Below are 18,808 nucleotides of genomic sequence, written 5' to 3'. Positions count from 1 at the left end.
CGGGCTATTGGTAAATTTTCAAACTAAGCTCCCACCAAATAACAAAATAGGTTCTCAATATTATTTTAAAAACTGCTAATTTTAATGGAAAACTATCTTTATGGAGTACACAGACAAAACTTATGACAACTTGAAGGCTCACTCTCACTAAGTATTTTCCTTTAATATTATATTCAGGATCTTGCTGAAAACCAAACAAAATCCTGAACAGTCGCCACAAATCAACTTTGTGGCAAGTGGAATTACTTTGAGATGTACTTTTTATAAAGATACATGGATAGTCTTTTATGCAGCAATGGAAATGTGCGCTTGAGTCGGGGTAAACTGTAAATTGGCCAAATAGCCTTAGAACCTATCTAGCCTAGTTATTTACATCGAAGTTTTCTAAGTACATGGCAAGTGATACTGTCGCTGTGCAGCGGTTAAAGGCTGAGGGCAAGATCCTGGGAGTAGTGGTCCAGTGCCGTTTGGTTGAAGGTGCCAAAGTTCCAGTGCTGGAACTGATTGTCGGGGTCGCACTTGTTGGCCACCACTTCCTGTGAGAAGGGCAGAAGCTCCAGGCACCTTCTGCCTTCCGTTCCGTGCTTGACCAGCTTCTTGTGGTAGTCGTAGTACCAGTACTGGTTGCCACCCTGGTTGTGACAGTCCCATAGCCAAACAGGCGCATTGGCATCCCAGATCTGCACGTCCAGGCATTCCTTCTTTCGTCGCAGGCGCAGATCTCGTTTCCAACTCAGCTCCCAGAACTGTGTTTTCTGTGGTATCTTTAAATCGCTCGCACATGCATACATCCCCATCTTGTTGTGCTTCTTTCTACCCATTGTGTCCAAGCAAAGGTTCTTGTTTCCCAAATTCTGTAGCGCGCCCAGAGCATACGCTGGCGGATCTATCGGCGGGTAGGTCTTCATCAGATCGAAAGCCACCTCCTCCATAAACCATTTGAAGGACTTGCATTTAAGCTTGGTGCGAATTGCCTTTTGTGCGGTGAGATCGCCAGGATCCACACTCTCGTAGAGTCCATCGCCGTGACTGTACAAGTAGTTCTTGTACTCGTCCATCCAAACCTCAGCCACTCGTTTGTAGTTCTGCAAAACAATAAATGGTAAGTCAGTGGAACAAGTTAAACAAAAAGTAAGTGAATAAACGAAACTTCTCACGGTTCTTTTAAAAGCTTTAAAAGTTTACTGAAGTTCGTCACAATAATTTTTAACAAGTAGGTGTCAAGTTTGCTGACCAAATTCTTCGAAACACAGCATAGCAAACCAATGAAGATCTGCGTTAATATATTCACTCACAATTAGCAGAAACATCTTGCGAACCGATGCTTTTGTACTTAAGATAATCTGCCAACGGTGTATTCTTAGTATTAGGTAGAGTTATCTGATAAATGACAAGTTTAAAGGCAAATGAACTTTCAAAGAATTTGTAATAAAACTAGTAAACTTGTTTCTTTAGAAAAAGACGAATTGACGAGCTTGTCAGTCGATACCAATCATAAATATGTATATTGCCGAGTTTCAAAAACTGGTTTCGTGGTTCTCATAGACCTACTTTTCTATTAAAATATTAACTACTTGTATAATCATTTGCCAGCTCGACCATTACTACTACCCTTGAAAACATAATGGGATTCATTCTCACCTTGTGCAGATAGTCGCCCTTTCTTGGACTCGGCTGGTGGTTTCGTGGTCCTCGATATATATGACCGATACGAGAGCAGGGAGCATCATACATTTCTCCGCCGCACATCCAGATCTTGAAGCTTAGCTCATACTGCTCGCCACCCCAAATGTCCAGACCTTCATCATAGCCGCCCAGTTCCCAGAAGAACTCAGAGGAAATGGCAAACAATCCACCAGCCATAACGGGGCTCTTGAAAGGATCGGCGGGGTGTTGGAGGTCCTCTTCCAAGAGGGGTAACCTCTTGTAGAAGAACTCCCAGTCGAAGGCTCCTCGGGCTCCCTCATCCTGAGCTCGGTAGTTGAAGTTGGAGTGATCAATCACATCGATAAAAGGACACACCGCAGTGCGTTTGTTCAGGGCAATCGGCTCCAGCAGAGGTGGGAGCCAGTTGTAATTGGCTTCCACATGTGAGTCTAGGAAGATGAGCACCTCGGCAGTTGCATTTCTTGCTCCCTCCGATCGGGCTCCAATTAAGCCCGTGCGCTTTGGTAATCTCACCACGCGAACCCACTTAAAGTGATCCGCAATGTAGGCCTCCAGATCGTGACCCAAGTATTCCCGATCACTGTGATCGTCCACCAGGATGATCTCCTTGAGCAACTCCGGAGGCGAGCGGTTAATCAGACTGTGAACCGAGCGCATCAATACGCTCAAGTATTCGTTGTAGAAAATGATGATCACACTGACAGTGGGTAGCTTTGTGACGTACTCCTTGTGGCGGCAACTGAAAAGCAGGTAAAAATTGTTTTTGTTGATAAGCAAATGAGCAATATGAGATCACTTTATGTGCATTATTTTTAGATCTTCAATAACACAAAACAAAGATTTTTTCAAATATTTATCATAATAACCGTGACGTTGAGCAGGGTTGAGTGCAAAGTGATAAGCTTCTTTTGATATTATAAGAGAACAAAATATTTGGATACATATTTAGAGAACTTCTGCTTTATCAGCGTTACTAAATTCCCCGAAAATGTACGATTTCTTATATACAACTTACAGTGGGTGACGGATGTCGGGCAGCGAACGGTTAACCGATATGGAATCTGAGAGAAGGGCGTTAAATCCATTTTCTAGTGACATTTGTTTTTCCAAGTCTTTCTGGGATTCATCGTCCAATGAAGCAGCTTTGCCCTTCTCTCCAAGACCAACGCGCTTTGCATCCTTTTCCATTGCCGTATAGTCATGCCAATCCTTCTTCACCGAAGCATCGGCCGGCGGAGCCATTTGCAGTTCCTCCTGCGGCTGCTGTCCAGGCTCATCTTCGGCAGACCGAGGATTGTGGACCCCTTCGTTCTCCGGTTCCGGCTCATCGATCTTCTGTAGCTCCGGATCCGCTTCAAAATCTGGTTCTACTTCTTTTTTAGCGCTTGGTTGCTTATGTCTAGGCTGTGGAGCTGGAATATTAGGCTGAACATCGCCGGAAAGGCCAGCCTGTTCGGGCAGAGGTTCAATGCCATGGTGAACGGGCTTATTGGTGTACGGACTGGAGGAGATCCAGCTGGTGATTAGTATAAACAGTGTCAGCGAGACCAACAAAAGCAGCGAGGCCTTCACTATCCATTTGAGATTAGGTCGCCTCATATTTGCCGGATATCCGTGGCTACGTGTCTGCTCTTCGGGTCTGTAGGTGAACCATTAAATGAAGTGGAATGCCTCTAAAAGAGCTGATACTGGATTGTTAGCTCAGGTGTTTCCAGTGTTTGCTGGGTTGTCTCTTTATCTTGCACTGCAACGTGGTTTCCCTCAAGAACCTTGGCTACGCTAAAGAGAAGAGAAGAATAGTAAAAAAATACAGAAACGTAAGCATATACATATGTACATCTTTTGAGTGGCATACAAAATTAACTAAAGATAAGGGAGCCATTTAAACCAAATTAAAAGTTGAGATAAAACAAATTGGATGGTATTGCACTTGAGAACCTTCCGCTAGCTTTCATTATCGTAGAGATATACATATATTTTATTATTGTCATTATTATTTATATTTTATTATTGTCATTTATAAAGAAATTACGAATATTGCAGGTTTTAATAAAACTTAACCGACTGACATTGTTTTTTATCTTTGACTTCACGGCAGGTGAATCAGGTGAAACGTCATCAGCAGGCAAGTTCTTATCATAGCTTTTGTTGGATTTTTAAAACAGCACACATTCTCACCTGATAGCGACTATATCCTATTAAAAGTCCACCCGGTCTGGGTTGAATAAACTAATAACTACTAATTAGCATAGCAAAACAAAAGACTGCTTCCACGTCGCGGAAATAAGTTCTTTTGGCTCTGTTCTTGGCGCTGGTCTTATATCGTTCACACAGAAACGACTTTACTTGCCGCAGAAACAGCTGTCCACTCAAATTGTCATTCGCCCCGAATAAGGGGCGCCTTTAAAGGGGCTCTGTTTTAGCTACATTTACGAACGTCAAAAATTACATTTCTTTTAAACATTTTGGCTTCGTCCTTGTTTAAATTTATATCTTTTTGATTAGTTTGAAAAAGGAAATTTTATAATTTTAACAACAGCTTCTCTCTTTATTAGTTTAATTTCCATTTCCCTAGGCAATGTTTAACATTTTCTTGACCTCCTCCTTGTACTTGCCCAAGTTGTACTCGTTTTCCCCCTCGTTAATAAGTTGCTCTACACAATTAGCATAGGATTTACTGGGAGCCACCTTCTGAGCACCCTCCTTGGCGTTCCAGTTAAGGATTCCCTCGGCGGAGACCTTTGACTGGTTCCTGTCGAACAGATATACCTCCATATCGGCCTCCGATTTGGTGGCCTCCCAGGGCTCAGTGACAAAGGACTCGTGGTAGCAAGCGGTGAGTAAATACAAAGCGTAATCGTAGTTCTGCTTCTTTTGCGGACACCGATCCGTGACAAATTTGACGACGTCCGTTTCCTTGTTGTAACGATCGCCTATCAAGCGCAAAAACTTATCCCTGGCATGGGCATCGAACTTCAGATCAGAAAGCTTTAGAGAAATGGTGACCCTTCTGGCCTCCGGATTTCTGATCGTAGGCAGACTGTGGCAGTAGTCCGTGGTGGTGATCTCGAGGGGAAAGTGACGCTGCCACTTGGCTTCCGTTTCCAGACCTTTTGGCCATGGTGTGCAGAATTTCTTTATGGCTTCGCATTGCTGTCGGATGGCCGGCGGTGTTAAATGCAGAAAGTTAGGTATCTTCATAAGCTCCGCATTGGCAAATTTCGATGGGGCTGCTGCCCCACGTTCCGTGAAACCCTGGCGAAGGGGCAGGGGGACACTGGCCGGGTGGAAAGATCTTGGTCCTGGCCACACGGCTGTCCAATCCTGATCCACCGCCATGCGAGTGGTGCGCGGCGGTGGGATGGGATCCCTGCGCGCCTGCTGCCGCTTTTGGAACTGCTGCTTCACCGCCCGCAGATTTAGAACTCTAAATTCTGGACGAACAGGAATATTAATTATATCTTATTAAAATTATATACCGTGGAAAACTATTTGTTTACCTTCTTCGTCTTCAACTTCTGTCTGCTGCAGCTGCTCCTGATTGGAAAACACGCGGATACTGCTTCTTGCTGCCTGATTTTTGAGCGGCAGGCGCTCCCACAAGCGAGTCAATCCGGAGGACATGGTTTATATTTAAATTTCTATATAGAAATCTATATTTTCTTTAAAAAAAATTAAGCAGTTTATGCGGCTTTTACGTAAACCATGCGCCAACTAACTGACATTCGCCCGGAACGCAAATGAAACAGCTGTTCGCAAGAGATTGCCATTCACTAATTACAATTTAGCTATTTTGTAAATCCCACGGTCTAATTCTTACCGTTACAATTTAAATGCCTTAGAACATTATTTATGAATTTCAAAATTCTTATTTGGACATCAGAATTGTTTAGTTATAGAGATTTTTGGCCAATCGAATTGCCTTTTGATACATATCACGAAAATATATTCCTTGTGCCTTTAACAAAAAGTTAGCACAATTCTAATTTTAAACTAATTCTGTATAAATAATTCGATTTTTAGTTTGTTTTTATATACATTTTTATTTAGGTAAAATAATAAAAAATATAACTTTGATGTACTGAAATATGGCTAAAAAGGATAAGTTTAATCACACCCATTCTGGAATCATTCGGGATTCCAATTCCTCGTCTCCCTTGCCTTGTGCATTTTCTCCTTTTATGTACATTATTTATTGTTAGTAAAACAATAGAAAAAATTACGTTATGTCGTAAGCCCCGTGAACTAAATCTACTTTAAACCTATCCGATCTGGAGGAGCTATTGCCTTAGTGGATCTCCTGCTTCCACTTGTCGCGCGCCTCCAGTTTTGCCTCCGGAACCAGCGAGCTCTTAGCGCCTCCCAGAATATTAGTGGTGGCTTGGGTGGCCAGCACCGCCGGGCAAACAACGAGCTGCGGAATTTGGCGCACCACAGCGCCCACTGCTCCACTGTAGCCCTTCTGATCGTGCTCCGTGATGGCCGCTTCTATGAGGGTGTTGGCCGATTCGTTGATGCCCTCTCTTACTATAGTATAGGCGTTGGCCACGCCTTCGCGCAGATCCTTGGGTCGTCCTTGTCGCCTCCTCTTGCCCTGCCTGCCGCCCTTCCTCTTCTTCATCGACGGACCTGCGGATAACATGTCGAAAGTAGTCTCTGCAGTAAATTGTAGCAGATGAATAATCCTGGAGGTGATCTCCAAAGCAGCCAATGCTGTGCGCGCCGTGAAACTCTGGGCTCCCAGCTGGAATCCTCTGATGATCCGGCCATCCTTGTTGTACTGCTCAATTGGCAGCCGGAAAAGATCGTAAACACCTTGGAAAAGTTGCAACACCGCATTTGTTGGTCCAATGCCGCTAAGAATATTGGGCAGTTGGTTCCTCTTGATGTCCTTAAGCCACTCCTTCGCTAGAAACTCGCAAAGTTTGTTCCAGCCCAGTATGCCTCTACGGTTAACGATTTCTCTTAAATTAATTCCGGATCCTTGGAGCTGGGCGAGGCCCATAATTAAGCCGGTGACAGGTCCTCGGGAGAGCTCAATCCGCCTTCCATGGTAGTCAAAACAAATGGGTAGCGCTGGACTGAAAATCACTTCTCGGAAGAACACAGGTGGTGCTGTGGCGGAATCCTCCTCCACCTCAACCTCCAAGCTGTTCTCTTCAATCAGCACATTCAGATTTCTTTCCACCATCTCCTTGACTTCAGAATCGGGCAGTTCATCAGATAAATCTTCCGGCATTTTGCTTACCGACATCACCGGCATATCTGTCGCAGAGGAGCCACTGCTCTCTGTTTTACTGCCACTAGAAGCACTGGCGGAGTTACGGAACATACCAGAAAAGAAATCCTCTAGAAAGAGTAGGGTATCCTGGTCAATGTTCAGTTTTATGGGCAGAATGGATACCCTTAGGGAGCACTCCTCCGCGGAGCTCTTCTGCGGATTTGGACGCACATTCAGGGCCTTAACTATCACCATGTTCTCATCCGGTTTGTGGGATAAATTGTTGCCGGTTGGATGATACAGGAATTTGTTGATGTCCGAGGAGCGCAGCCTGTCTCTAATTTCAATTTCCGACACGAGAAGCACCTGGCGGGATGAGTACATGGAGGTCAACGGATAGGTCTCGTAGGAGAATCGGATCTTGGAAAGTTGAATCTCCACAAGAACCTCCAAATTGCGCTTTGAACCTTTAGGTTGCTTTGACAGACTCTTCTTGGAACCTTTTTTATCCTGTTCCTGAGCTTGAGATACTCCGTACTTGTATGTATCGGACATACCAAAGCCACTGGAAGCAGATGAAGAGGATTTCTTGAGTGGTTCATCGGGGAAATCCAGACCGCCATAAAGGTGCCAAGTGAAAGTCATCTCGCAAAGGGTGTAACTGCTCTCGGCCACTGGGAAACTAGCTGGAGGCCTTAAAAGATCCACCTTCTCGTGGGGCAATTCGAAGTGGTTGTCCACAATCTGGAGGGGGTCCTCCGATATATAGATCTGCTTGATACCAAACTTGTCCATGCGCGAGATCTCTTCGTCGTGGATGATGTCGAAATCACGCTCTTCCAGTGAGGCGTTTCCCAGGGATCCGAGCTCCTGCTGCACTTGGGAGCCCAAAGATGTTTGCGGCTGCACTTGACTCTGGTGGTAGTAGGACTGCAGGATTACATTCGACTCAAAGTCTAGAATGTCACCAATGATCGAGGGACTCTCCACCATCAGCGGTGTGCTTTGGGGCTTAGCGGGTGTGGATTTTCTCTTCTCCTTTGGCTCGTCAGGAAAGTAGAAGATCTCAATGCCCTCCTCCCTGCCCCCAGGAGATTTGGTGGATATTTTGGGTGAGCACTTCACATCCATCACAGCATCGGCCATCAGCTTGTTTACATGGTTCTGTGTGTGATCATTGATCTCCTGATCTTCATTGGGTTTCGGATCTACTGGTTTGGTTTCCTCATTTAAGATGGGCTCGTCTGGCGGGCACAAATCCCTGTCGTTGGCGACATAAGCTATCAGTTGGGCCAGGGCAGCTGCAGAATCATAGCATGTTTTTAGGTGCATATCATGGATGGAGGAACGCAGGTCGACTCGCGGTTGTCCACTACCTTCAGCGTTCAACCTAAAAGATATGTTCAGTAGTCCAAGATTCAAGACAGGGATCAATGAGTCATTAGGTTCATTAACCAAACCCAGTTGGAGTACACAGTCCTCAGCGAGGAGTCGCAAGGTGCAGCCGCTCATGGATGATATGATGTTGCTGCTCAAGGTACAGTAACCCAGATCCAGGAAAGCCCTTTGAGGAAAGTATTTCGGCCGATAATCAATGCCAGCGTTCCACACATGCAACTGCAATTCCGAGACCAGAGCGAAGGGTTCGTATTCTTCGATGGGAAAATCAGCAACGTCCATGAAGTCGATCAGTTGATTTAACCAACTGTGCTCTGAGTGGCAGGAGTGATGCTGCAGGATGGCGCCACTTATCCCAAAGGACATCTTCATTCTTTTAATGCGCTGCTCCGGTTGCTTCTTGATCTCAGCCACCAGGGATAAAACTTCGGCTCTTTTCCTGTCCGGCTGGTGGGCATTTGGAAAATTATAGATGGTGGGGAGCAAGTTGTTATCCGGTAGATCACTCCATGCTAGCACCAAGTCCTGGAGAGTGTTTCCACAGTGCAATGCCTCAATCTCGCCCAACTGGATGCAAAAGAAACTCCGATTTGCATCGTTATCCAATCCATTCACTGTAAACAATCGCAGCTCCTTGACGTTTACCTGGAACTTGCCGCACTCCTCAGAGCGCTGATGAGTCTCGGGATCGAGAAAATGGGAGAACAGAATCAAGGATCCCTGCTCCACGAACAACTCAAACGAGAAGGCTTCATTTCGAATAGGCGGCGCAGGTGCAGCAGAAACCGTAGGTTCCGCCATGGAGAAGTAGATGCTGCTCTCCATGGCACTGGTACTTAGAAGCAGGTTCCTCCTAAACTCCTCCAGCTGGGGCTCAGCATCTAGGTTCTTTGACTCTCTGGCTTCCTCCTCCAGATTGCTGTCATAATGCGGAGATCGTGGCTCCCACATGAACAGATCTCCATTAAGTCGATTATATATAAGTTCATACATACTCTTGGAATCCAACACAACCTTAACGAGAGGGATAAAAACAAATACCTTCAGCTTAGACGATTGGGTACAACTATCGCAGAATTCATTGATTTCCTCCGTTTCACCAGGCAAAAGTGAATCCGTTTTGTCCAGACCGCCATCCTCCACATGGGAAGTATAGCCAAAGGTACATTTTGAGCTGAAGGGGGATTTCCTTGGTGGTTTTTTTTGTTGATCACCAGTATCCTTCAGCTGGAGTATGTCTATTTGAATCTTTTTATTCGGCTGCATTCTCTGCTGGCATTTTAAGAGATGTACCGCTGTCTCCTTTTCGGCATCACAGTAATAAGCATCCAATTCATCCGAAACGATGCTGATCTGGGACTTCGAACTGACTACCAAGGCACGAAACTCCAAAGCCAAAAAGTCTCGCCGCACATTCTTCTGCCACCAAGGAATCTTCTGCGGATCATTAGCGGCTCTGCCATCCACAACTGGAAAACGCAAGTGAAGCCGCAGATTTTCGCACTTCACACTGAACTCTGTTTGGCTAGGATCATCCGAATAGGGATTTGACAGAGCTGAATCTCTCGAAAACGGGGAACAGCCAAAGAGTGCTCCTAAGCGATCGTATATAGATATATCCAACTCTGCTGTACATTCATCCAAACTGCACTCGATTTTGTTGGTGCAACGATTGTGGCTTTGCTTGAACATAAATGAGGAGCTCTGGGTGACTACAATCTCCGGTCTGATGTGATAGCCATCCGGGCAGTTTCGCTGGCGATCAAACAGCAGCAGATGCTCCATAGAATTGTCCAAGACCTCGCAGAGATCTACAGCCGTGGCTGATAGTGTAGTTCTAGATGTAAGCTCCTGGAAGTAGCGCTGTTGGCTACCACTAACGATGATTGGGGCTGCTCGCAGCAGAAGGTACTGCTGCTTCTGCAGCGGCATGTGATTATCGAGGAGGGTGCTCAAAAAGAAACCACTGGCAGTGTCCGAGTAGCGAAGGTAACTTGCGTGATCAAAAACAGTGCTGACGCTATCGATGTTGGCCGTGTTTTGAATGAGAATATCCTGGTGCAGAGCCACCCCGTAGATCTTTGAAATCTGCACCTTAAACTTGAGGATCTCGCCAGACTTCTCTGTGTAGCCCAATTCCTGCTGGAGGGTGTTTGTGCATGATGTTAACATGCTGTTTGTGGACTCACTCATTTTTCGACTCCGTGTGTAACCGCTTCTGGGGGGATTTCCATAGCCGGAATATTCGGAGGGATCGGCATCTGACATTCCAGTACACCAATCTGCATTCTGTCCCAGAATTCCCGTCATTCTGGTGGGCTGTTGCTGATTTTGCATCTGATATTCACTGGGGGGAGCCGACTTCAAGCTTCTGCCCTTTTTAGGTCGCTCCTGCTGGCCACCGCTATTGAAGCCTTTGGAAAGCTCGACAAGCAAGTGAATTTGCCGCGGCGTAACCATGAAGTATATGTCATCTAGACTAAGTTCCAGACTGACTTTAGGACCCACGATGTTCTCTGTCTGCTTGATGTTGATTTGAATGTTCTGGGCGCCCTTCAGCTCTACAATCTTGCAGAGCTGTTCGTAAGGAGTGGGTCCAAACTGGTGATCCATCACATCAAGCACCTCGGAGGTGTGCAAACTGAGCCCTTCTATCACCAAATTATGTTTGGCTATCATAGGCAAAGCATTAAAGCTATTGTTGGGGTCCTCTTCAGTTTCAGTGTTTTGGGAAGTCGACATGGGCATCTCGTAACCCGTCTTGTTCTTGTACTCTACGTGACTGGCCTGGAAGGAAAGCACCAGCTTTCTATCCGATCTGGGCAGCAGGTACTCTATGTTTAATGTAGTATTCGTCAATTTGGCTCTTATACGATTGAGTATGGTTTCGATGGTTTCTGCGAACTTCTCCAGCCCAATCAAGGCATTATTGTGGTTCAGGAAGGGCACATCGTCGTCCACCTGCTTCATGCACTCTTCAGCCATTTGCATGGAACTGCTCACCGAAGACCACATGGACTCCAGCATGGTGGTGCCGCTCTGAAAGCGAGTAACTGGCCTTAAAGTGATTGTTAGATTATGGATCTCTAGGCTGCTGTCATTAGTCATTAGAGCATTCCATGGTACCACCACTGTCAGTCGTCCAATGTGGCCCGAAACCACCTCAAAGGCCCAGCCCTGGTCTTCAAAGAGATCATTGAAGGCGTTGACCTTCAGAAATATATCCTCCACCACCGCTTTGCCATTATATAGATCTACTTTCAGCTGCTCTAAGTTCAAGTTATTCTCGAAAAACTGTCCCAAATATCGCTGCAGCAGGTAGCGACACATTTTAGTTTTGAGGCCATCCCAGGGATTAAACCACGACATCTTGCCTGGGATTTTCCCCGAACCGAATTTTCCACGTTTTCGCGTTTGCCTTTGTGCGTTTTAAATTTTGTGTTATTTTTCCAGCGCAGCAGCAGCAACAACAATAACAGACCTTTGTTATTGTTTTCTAGGGGGCGAACAAGGAAACGGAAGAGAATTGGGGTTTAAATTAGTGATAAGACTCTATTGAAAATGCTTACCACTCACATTTTATTATTGGCGGGGGTGCAGGGCAGCTTTGGGTGGGTATATACGTGCATTATTTTGGAAAATAATGAATTAATAAAGCGCAGTTGCGAGTGACCATCAAGTTGGCCCTTGTTCTTCTTCTTTTTGTTGCTGTGGCTAATGTGACCATGTCAGCAGTAGTCGGATAATACCATCTGTTCAGGGCTCTGCGGGGGAGGTGCAAGAATGGTTGATTTATAAATATTAATAATTATAAATAACTGAATTTGCTATTAGGAATAATTGCTATTACAAACTCAAATTTATAAATAACGCACAATTCTTTCGAAAATTGGTGAATAAGTCAGGCTTGGGAATGTTGGAGTCTCAAGAGATGTTTACATACAATCTAATTATTATATATCTCCGATTTTCATTTGGTTATTAAAGTCTTATAATGTATTTATAATAAGACTTACTTAAACGCAAGTATTTTTAATTTCTGCACAATTCTTTTAAAGTATAGTGCCATCAAAATCGGAACCACCTGTTGCTACCCTGCAACTAAGTCATACTTTGTTTAGTGTTGGAAAACGTAGCTTCACAGCTGTTTGCTAAGTTCTTAATTTTATTTTTGTTTGTCTATTTTTTCCTCTTTTGTTTTTTTTTCTGGCAATTATTATGTTTATTTGGCAATTTACGACTCTTTTGTGCATTAGCTTTAACTTCTTAGAGGCAAAATCCATCAAGAAATCGTATGTTAGCTTCCTGGACCCCTTTTCTGATGATGAGAGTCTGGGCAGGACGGGAAAGCCCCCAACAGATATTTCCAATGAAGTGCAACGTATGCAGCTCCCGATAGATCCGATAGCTCCAGCTGCAAAAGATAAATGGCATGGAAAATGGTTTCCCCATGTCCCTGGAGAAACACAGGCAACGAACACCACCGTGGAAGGAAGTCCTGTGGTGGCCACACCCAAGGATAAATGGCAGGGCAAGTGGTTTCCACAAGCCCCCGGAGAGCCCCACCTGGGCAAGATGGCACACCAGCAGAACGTCACAACCAAAGATAATTGGCATGGCAAATGGTTCCCCTACGCCCCGGGAGAACCTCACGTGATAAAGAAGAAGCCGTTGCTCTGGACTAAATCGGAGGATGATAAATCAGAGAAGTCAGGCTCCCAGGAAAATTGGCTGGACCATTTGGATTCGACTTCCAAGGATACCAAATCTCACAAAAGTAAACAAAACATATGCGATGATGGAAAGGTGAGTTTACTATCTATCTTCAACTCGATAACGGGGAATACCCTTTAAAAATTTTACCAGTACTTTTTGAATTTGTTTGATTTATATGTATTAATATTTTTCAGAGCAATCTTGCCATAGACTTCGATCCAAATGACATTCGCGATAATTTGAATTATCTGTGTATCACTAGCAATCGTAGCTTATTCCAACCGAACTTGACCAGAGAAGCTATTCTCACGGAACACTTCCTGCCCAGCGCCTATGTGCCACCAGTAAAGTGCCTTAACGAGACAATCAGCTACACCCACCTACCTGCCACCAAGTAAAGCAACTGATATAATTTCTTCTAAAAATGTTAAAATATAAACCTTAATTTTGTAGTGGTGCTTATCGTCAGTTGCCTGCAGAATATGGATCCTACACCTATCTGCCACCTCAGCGGTACCTACGAAACCTAGCAGAAGGTGCCATTGTGATGCTGTATCATCCCTGCGCATTTTCTGGCCAAGTGAAGCAATTGCAGGACATCGTGAGCGGTTGTCTGTATCGCCATCTGATTTCACCTTCCCAGGCTCTGAGTCCAGAGCGCCCTTTGGCCCTGCTCGCCTGGAGTCGCAGCTTGGAGATGTCTGTCGTTGATCGGCGACTGGCGAGAGACTTCATACAAAAACACGCCAAGCTGGGACCACTTGCTCCAGAGGAACTGTCCCGGGTAGTGGACAAAAGGGAGTCTTACAAAGCTGGCCTGCTCACAGAAGCACATTTGGTCACCACGTCGGATGACTACGAAGTGTGTGGTTACCTACAGGAGGAAATGTAGGGATAACATGTTAACTATTTGTTTTTAATATAATATAAATTAATAAATTCGAATATTTTGCCAAATTATATTAGTTTAATCTTATCGTACTGATTGTTGACTCTGCCCTTGTAGGGAGTATAAACATGTGTATATTTTCTGTCTGTGTAATTCTTGTGAAAAATTCACTCTATTATTTATGTGACTCATACAATTAATCATATTAACATAAGATTATTTTACAAAAACATTACGGTAAACGTTACTTTTAAATTTTTCAGTGGGAACGCACCTCGTTTAAGATGTTACGCTAACGCCTTTTCACGTTTTGGTATTTCCGCGTTTCTCGCTTACTGTCCTCGGTTCGGTTTAGTTCTCTTTCTCCGGATAAAATCAAATTCAATAAACGATCGCCAACGATCCCCCACTTGGTCGCTACACAAACAACGTCGCCAGAACACCGACGGCTGTATCATTTTCCCCTCCCCGGAAAACCCAGGAAACCCCGGATCCAAAGTGCTCAACCCCCTGTAAAGAAGAAGAACAACAACAACAATAGAGGAGAGGTGAAACAAAGGAGACTCCAACTAAAAACAATTAAATTGACAAATTGTGGGCGACACAGCGTCGATATATCACGTGATTGTCTGGTTAGTATAATCCCAGACCAAAGAATATAGCGATTTCTAGCTTGTCCTCCTTGGATTTCAGCCTTTACATAACATCCAAGGCGGGCGTTTCGAAGGAGGAGCGGAGAAGGATTGGTTTCAAGTTCAATTTTTAGCAGCTGGCGAAAGTTGAGCTCTAGGTGGAGTGAATAAACAGCTAGGAAATTCAAGGATAAACAACCAGCTTTCAGAAACTTCAATAAAGGAGCAGCTAAAGCAGATTTACAGGATTTTAAGGAATCCCCTAGGAACCTACCTCTACTTCCACCCTAAAGGAACCCTCTACTTCCATAATGAACAACCTGGCAGACACTGTGGTAGTTGATCCGGGATTCGGAGGCGGTGACAAGCAGCAGCTGGCAGGACCTGCTCCTCAGGATGCTAGCGTGGTGGTTCCACCACCGGCCACCAAGCAATCCTCAGCTTTGAAGAAGACAAGTCGTTACAGGAGCCGCTCGCTAAGTGCCTCCTCCACGGATTCCTTCAGTTCGGCCAGCTATACAGGCAGCAGCGAAGATGGTGATGATGTGCCGCCGCGGGAAAAGGTCCAGAAGAACTCCAAGGGCAGTTCCGATTTCTGTGTGAGGAATATAGCAGCCCAGCATGCATTCGGACGAAGGGAAATTGAGATTGCGGAGCAAGAAATGCCTGGAATTATTGCCCTGAAGAAAAGGGCAGCCGAGGACAAGCCCTTGAAGGATGCCAAAATCGTGGGATGCACACACATCAACGCTCAGACGGCAGTGCTCATCGAGACGCTGGTCGAGTTAGGAGCTAGTGTGCGCTGGGCCGCCTGCAACATTTACTCCACCCAGGTAAGTTTAAGTTTATGACCATACGTGCCACATTATTCATTTTATTATTAACTACCACCTGTTATTTGAAAAGTGCGGATGTTAACATTTTTAATTTTATTTAGTTGCAATCTTTTTGAACTGTATTTTCTTAAGTGAAGGTTAAATAATCTCAAGAGTTTTAATAGCACTTATAAATTATCTATATTTTCCCAGTCATATGTCGAAATTAACATTTCTAAAGTACAGATTGTATAGTTTTTTTATTGAGTGCTAAATACACTTAATTTAATTTCCCAGAATTCATTTTCGAACTTATTTCCCTTTATTTATTTAAATTTACATTTATATTCGAGCTTGGTCACTTGATCTGGCTGGCTGCTTGGAGACAATTGTCGTCACGCCAGGCGGCGCAAACAAATGATCAATCAAGCCATGTTAATCAATTAAGCGCCCGCGGCTCAAGTGTTTGGCAATCGCTGAGTAATTGATGTGCCCTGAATTGGGTCGCCATATCATTGGCAGTGGAAGTTATAGACGCAGTTTCATTTTTAGTTCCCCAGCATCGATTTGACTGCGGTTTTTCGATTTTTTGCCCAGTCCTGCGGCGTGGCTGATGCAATTATCACGAGTCTGCTGACTCTAAACATTTTATGGGATCTCTAATGAAGCGATCCGAGTGCGAGGGCGCTCCCCAACTTATTTATGCACCCGTCCGTCTAAAATTTTATCGCTTTCGGCCTCCGACAGCCTGTCAGGCTGATTCACCTGTATCGCCTGGGGCTTATCAGCCGAGTTGCGAGTGCTGTGCTTAGCGAGGGTGCAGGCCGATTCCCTATCAGCCCGATATAATTCAGATATTATCAAATGTTTACAGCGCATTAGGGTGGCTCGATTGATCAGTCCAACCGACTTTTCGGGAATTTCATGGCTTTTTAATGTTTGATATGTAGACGTGATATCAGAAGTTTTTATTAATAATCCATTAAATCATAAGGAAAGCAACGACCTTTTCAAAACTGATGAGGTATTCGTAAATAGTAAAAATAATTTATATATCCATTTTTAAAGCAGTTGATGTAGAGAACAACTTAAAAAAAATTGTAATATGTGTTGGGACAATCGCCCAAACCTCTTATAGGGAAATATTTTACTTTTTGTGTACTTATTTACGTATTTTATGATAATTTAAACAATATTTTACTAATGATAAATGTATTTTGTCCGCTAATTAGTTACTAAAACGATTACGTTGACACCGATTTTTTAGTACTCTATGTAACAAACATTTTGTATTACAACAAACTAATATATAATAATATTATTCCATTATTTTCTAGAATGAAGTGGCTGCTGCCTTGGCAGAATCTAATATCCCGATCTTTGCCTGGCGCGGCGAGACGGAAGAAGACTTCTGGTGGTGCATTGACCGCTGTGTGAACGCAGAAAACTGGCAGCCCAACATGATCCTGGACGATGGTGGCGATGCCACGCACCTGATGCTGAAGAAGTACCCGACCATGTTCAAGTTGGTCAAGGGAATCGTGGAGGAGAGCGTCACCGGAGTGCACAGACTCTACCAGCTTTCCAAGGCCGCCAAGTTGACTGTTCCGGCTATGAATGTTAACGACTCCGTTACTAAGACCAAGTTCGACAACCTGTACAGCTGCAAAGAATCGATCCTGGACAGCCTTAAGCGCTCCACGGACGTGATGTTTGGTGGTAAGCAGGTGGTGGTTTGTGGTTACGGCGATGTGGGCAAGGGATGTGCTCAGGCTTTAAAGGGACAGGTAATAACCTCTTTTAACAACAACTTTAGAACATATATTAATTTTGTATCCACTTTCTCAGGGCTGCATTGTCTACATCACGGAGATCGATCCCATTTGTGCCCTTCAGGCCAGCATGGATGGCTTCCGCGTGGTAAAGCTCAACGAGGTGATCCGCAACGTGGACATCGTGGTGACTGCGACGGGCAACAAGAACGTGGTGGTACGCGAGCACATGGACAAGATGAAGAGTGGCTGCATAGTGTGTAACATGGGCCATTCTAACACGGAGATCGATGTAAATGGGCTGCGCACACCTGATTTGACCTGGGAGAAGGTTCGCTCTCAGGTGGACCACATCATCTGGCCGGAGGGCAAGTACATTATTCTGCTGGCCGAGGGTAGGCTAGTTAACCTGAGCTGCTCCAGCATCCCCTCGTTTGCCGTGTCCATCACCTCGGCCACCCAGGCGCTGGCCTTGATTGAGCTTTTTAACGCACCACCCGGACGCTACAAGTCGGACGTCTACTTGCTGCCCAAGAAGATGGACGAATATGTGGCCAGCCTGCACCTGCCCACCTTCGATGCCCATTTGACGGAGCTGAGCGACGAGCAGGCCAAGTACATGGGACTAAACAAGGCCGGTCCTTTTAAGCCCAACTACTACCGTTACTAAGAAGAAAGTGCGCGGATGCGGACAATAACACCAGCAATTAGGAGAAACAACAACGCCAACGAAAGTATTGTCTTTGCGAAGAAGTAAAACTATTTAAAACAATTGTTGACACACACACAGAACACACAAAAGGATACGGAAAGGAGAACACAAAGTTACTATTACCATTGTATTGCTTAGTTTAGCTCGAGCGGAATTCTTGGTTGCTTTTTGTTAGCATTTAACGTCTTCGATATAGTATTTAGCACTCGCTTTAGCCGCAGGAGTATTCTCTCTGTTTACTAAACCCCCATGACTCTCTAAACCCCTAACTAATCTTGCCCCCAAGAATTTATCCCCTTAAAATGTTTTTATAGCCGGTTAATTGAATTTATTTTAGACATATCGATTGCCTATTAATCTGTTATAGCTCAAAAGATGAGATTGTTGACTTAAATTTCACCAACACCCTGTTATCTTAATTGGAATTGATAATCTATAAAAGGAATTGAATTAATATCACCCAAAATCGGTGTAAATAGAATTTCTACGATTCTAATTCACCTAATTTGATCGCAATCACTACTTATATTCAACCTACTATTGATTTTACTATCTTTGCTTGTTATTTTTGTACTCTTACATATAAAGTCAATGTATGTTTTAATCTCAATGGCTTTCCTGAATAATCCCTTTTTTGACCTATGACAGCCTTACAATAGGTGATCGATTTAACCTCTCGTATTGTTTACGTACTTAATATGTTAATCGTTTATGTCCCTGCTTTTGATTATGGCACTTTTGTACTTTCGTTTCGTCCGGAGAGCGTTGATTGAAATGCAGTGCAAAGTAATTCCATTTATTCAATTATATACACGCTGGCATATATATCAGATCGAAAATTATATATATATACACCGCATATACACCTAATATGTATATTAGAGAAAAGTGAAAAATGTTTGTAAGAAATTTGTGAGAAATGCAAAACAATAAAAAAAGAATTCTTTATTGAGCAATGAGCGCGTTCAAATGATTGATTTTTACC

The 18,808-nt window shown here is 44.2% G+C and overlaps 5 protein-coding genes across 6 annotated transcripts; 2 read left to right on the top strand and 3 right to left on the bottom strand.

The window, feature by feature from the left end:
• Nucleotides 1-58: 58 nt before the first annotated feature.
• LOC108107714 (N-acetylgalactosaminyltransferase 6) lies at nt 59-4,013 on the bottom strand. Of its 2 annotated transcripts, none has more exons than XM_017215323.1 (4): nt 3,847-4,013; nt 2,684-3,447; nt 1,642-2,407; nt 59-1,085 (listed from the first exon to the last, which is right to left on the bottom strand). In XM_017215323.1, exons 2-4 carry the CDS (start codon nt 3,265-3,267, stop codon nt 423-425), a joined length of 2,013 nt encoding a protein of 670 aa, XP_017070812.1. In that variant the 5' UTR covers nt 3,268-3,447; nt 3,847-4,013; the 3' UTR covers nt 59-422. The 2 variants fall into 2 exon arrangements, with proteins under 2 accessions (XP_017070812.1, XP_017070813.1); XM_017215324.1 differs by having other exon boundaries at nt 2,684-3,442.
• Nucleotides 4,014-4,187: 174 nt separating this feature from the next.
• Nucleotides 4,188-5,404, bottom strand: LOC108107997 (28S ribosomal protein S35, mitochondrial). Its single transcript, XM_017215847.1, has 2 exons — nt 5,169-5,404; nt 4,188-5,102 (listed from the first exon to the last, which is right to left on the bottom strand). Exons 1-2 carry the CDS (start codon nt 5,290-5,292, stop codon nt 4,240-4,242), a joined length of 987 nt encoding a protein of 328 aa, XP_017071336.1. The 5' UTR covers nt 5,293-5,404; the 3' UTR covers nt 4,188-4,239.
• Nucleotides 5,405-5,691: 287 nt separating this feature from the next.
• Nucleotides 5,692-12,004, bottom strand: LOC108107996 (autophagy-related protein 2 homolog A). The gene is made up of 2 exons (XM_017215846.1): nt 11,864-12,004; nt 5,692-11,783 (listed from the first exon to the last, which is right to left on the bottom strand). The coding sequence occupies exon 2, from the start codon at nt 11,654-11,656 to the stop codon at nt 5,957-5,959; it is 5,700 nt and encodes a 1,899-aa protein (XP_017071335.1). The 5' UTR covers nt 11,657-11,783; nt 11,864-12,004; the 3' UTR covers nt 5,692-5,956.
• A 361-nt stretch (nt 12,005-12,365) lies between these two features.
• Nucleotides 12,366-13,960, top strand: LOC108107582. The gene is made up of 3 exons (XM_017215143.1): nt 12,366-13,093; nt 13,198-13,397; nt 13,457-13,960. The coding sequence occupies exons 1-3, from the start codon at nt 12,506-12,508 to the stop codon at nt 13,893-13,895; spliced, it is 1,227 nt and encodes a 408-aa protein (XP_017070632.1). The 5' UTR covers nt 12,366-12,505; the 3' UTR covers nt 13,896-13,960.
• Nucleotides 13,961-14,215: 255 nt separating this feature from the next.
• LOC108108062 (adenosylhomocysteinase-like 1) lies at nt 14,216-18,779 on the top strand. The gene is made up of 4 exons (XM_017215938.1): nt 14,216-14,524; nt 14,586-15,357; nt 16,677-17,126; nt 17,188-18,779. Exons 2-4 carry the CDS (start codon nt 14,836-14,838, stop codon nt 17,779-17,781), a joined length of 1,566 nt encoding a protein of 521 aa, XP_017071427.1. The 5' UTR covers nt 14,216-14,524; nt 14,586-14,835; the 3' UTR covers nt 17,782-18,779.
• Nucleotides 18,780-18,808: the final 29 nt, after the last annotated feature.

The sequence above is a fragment of the Drosophila eugracilis genome, unplaced genomic scaffold (assembly GCF_018153835.1).
Source record: "Drosophila eugracilis isolate 14026-0451.02 unplaced genomic scaffold, ASM1815383v1 contig_2088, whole genome shotgun sequence".
Classification (NCBI taxonomy): domain Eukaryota; kingdom Metazoa; phylum Arthropoda; class Insecta; order Diptera; family Drosophilidae; genus Drosophila; species Drosophila eugracilis.
This window is presented reverse-complemented; position numbering and strand designations above follow the sequence as displayed.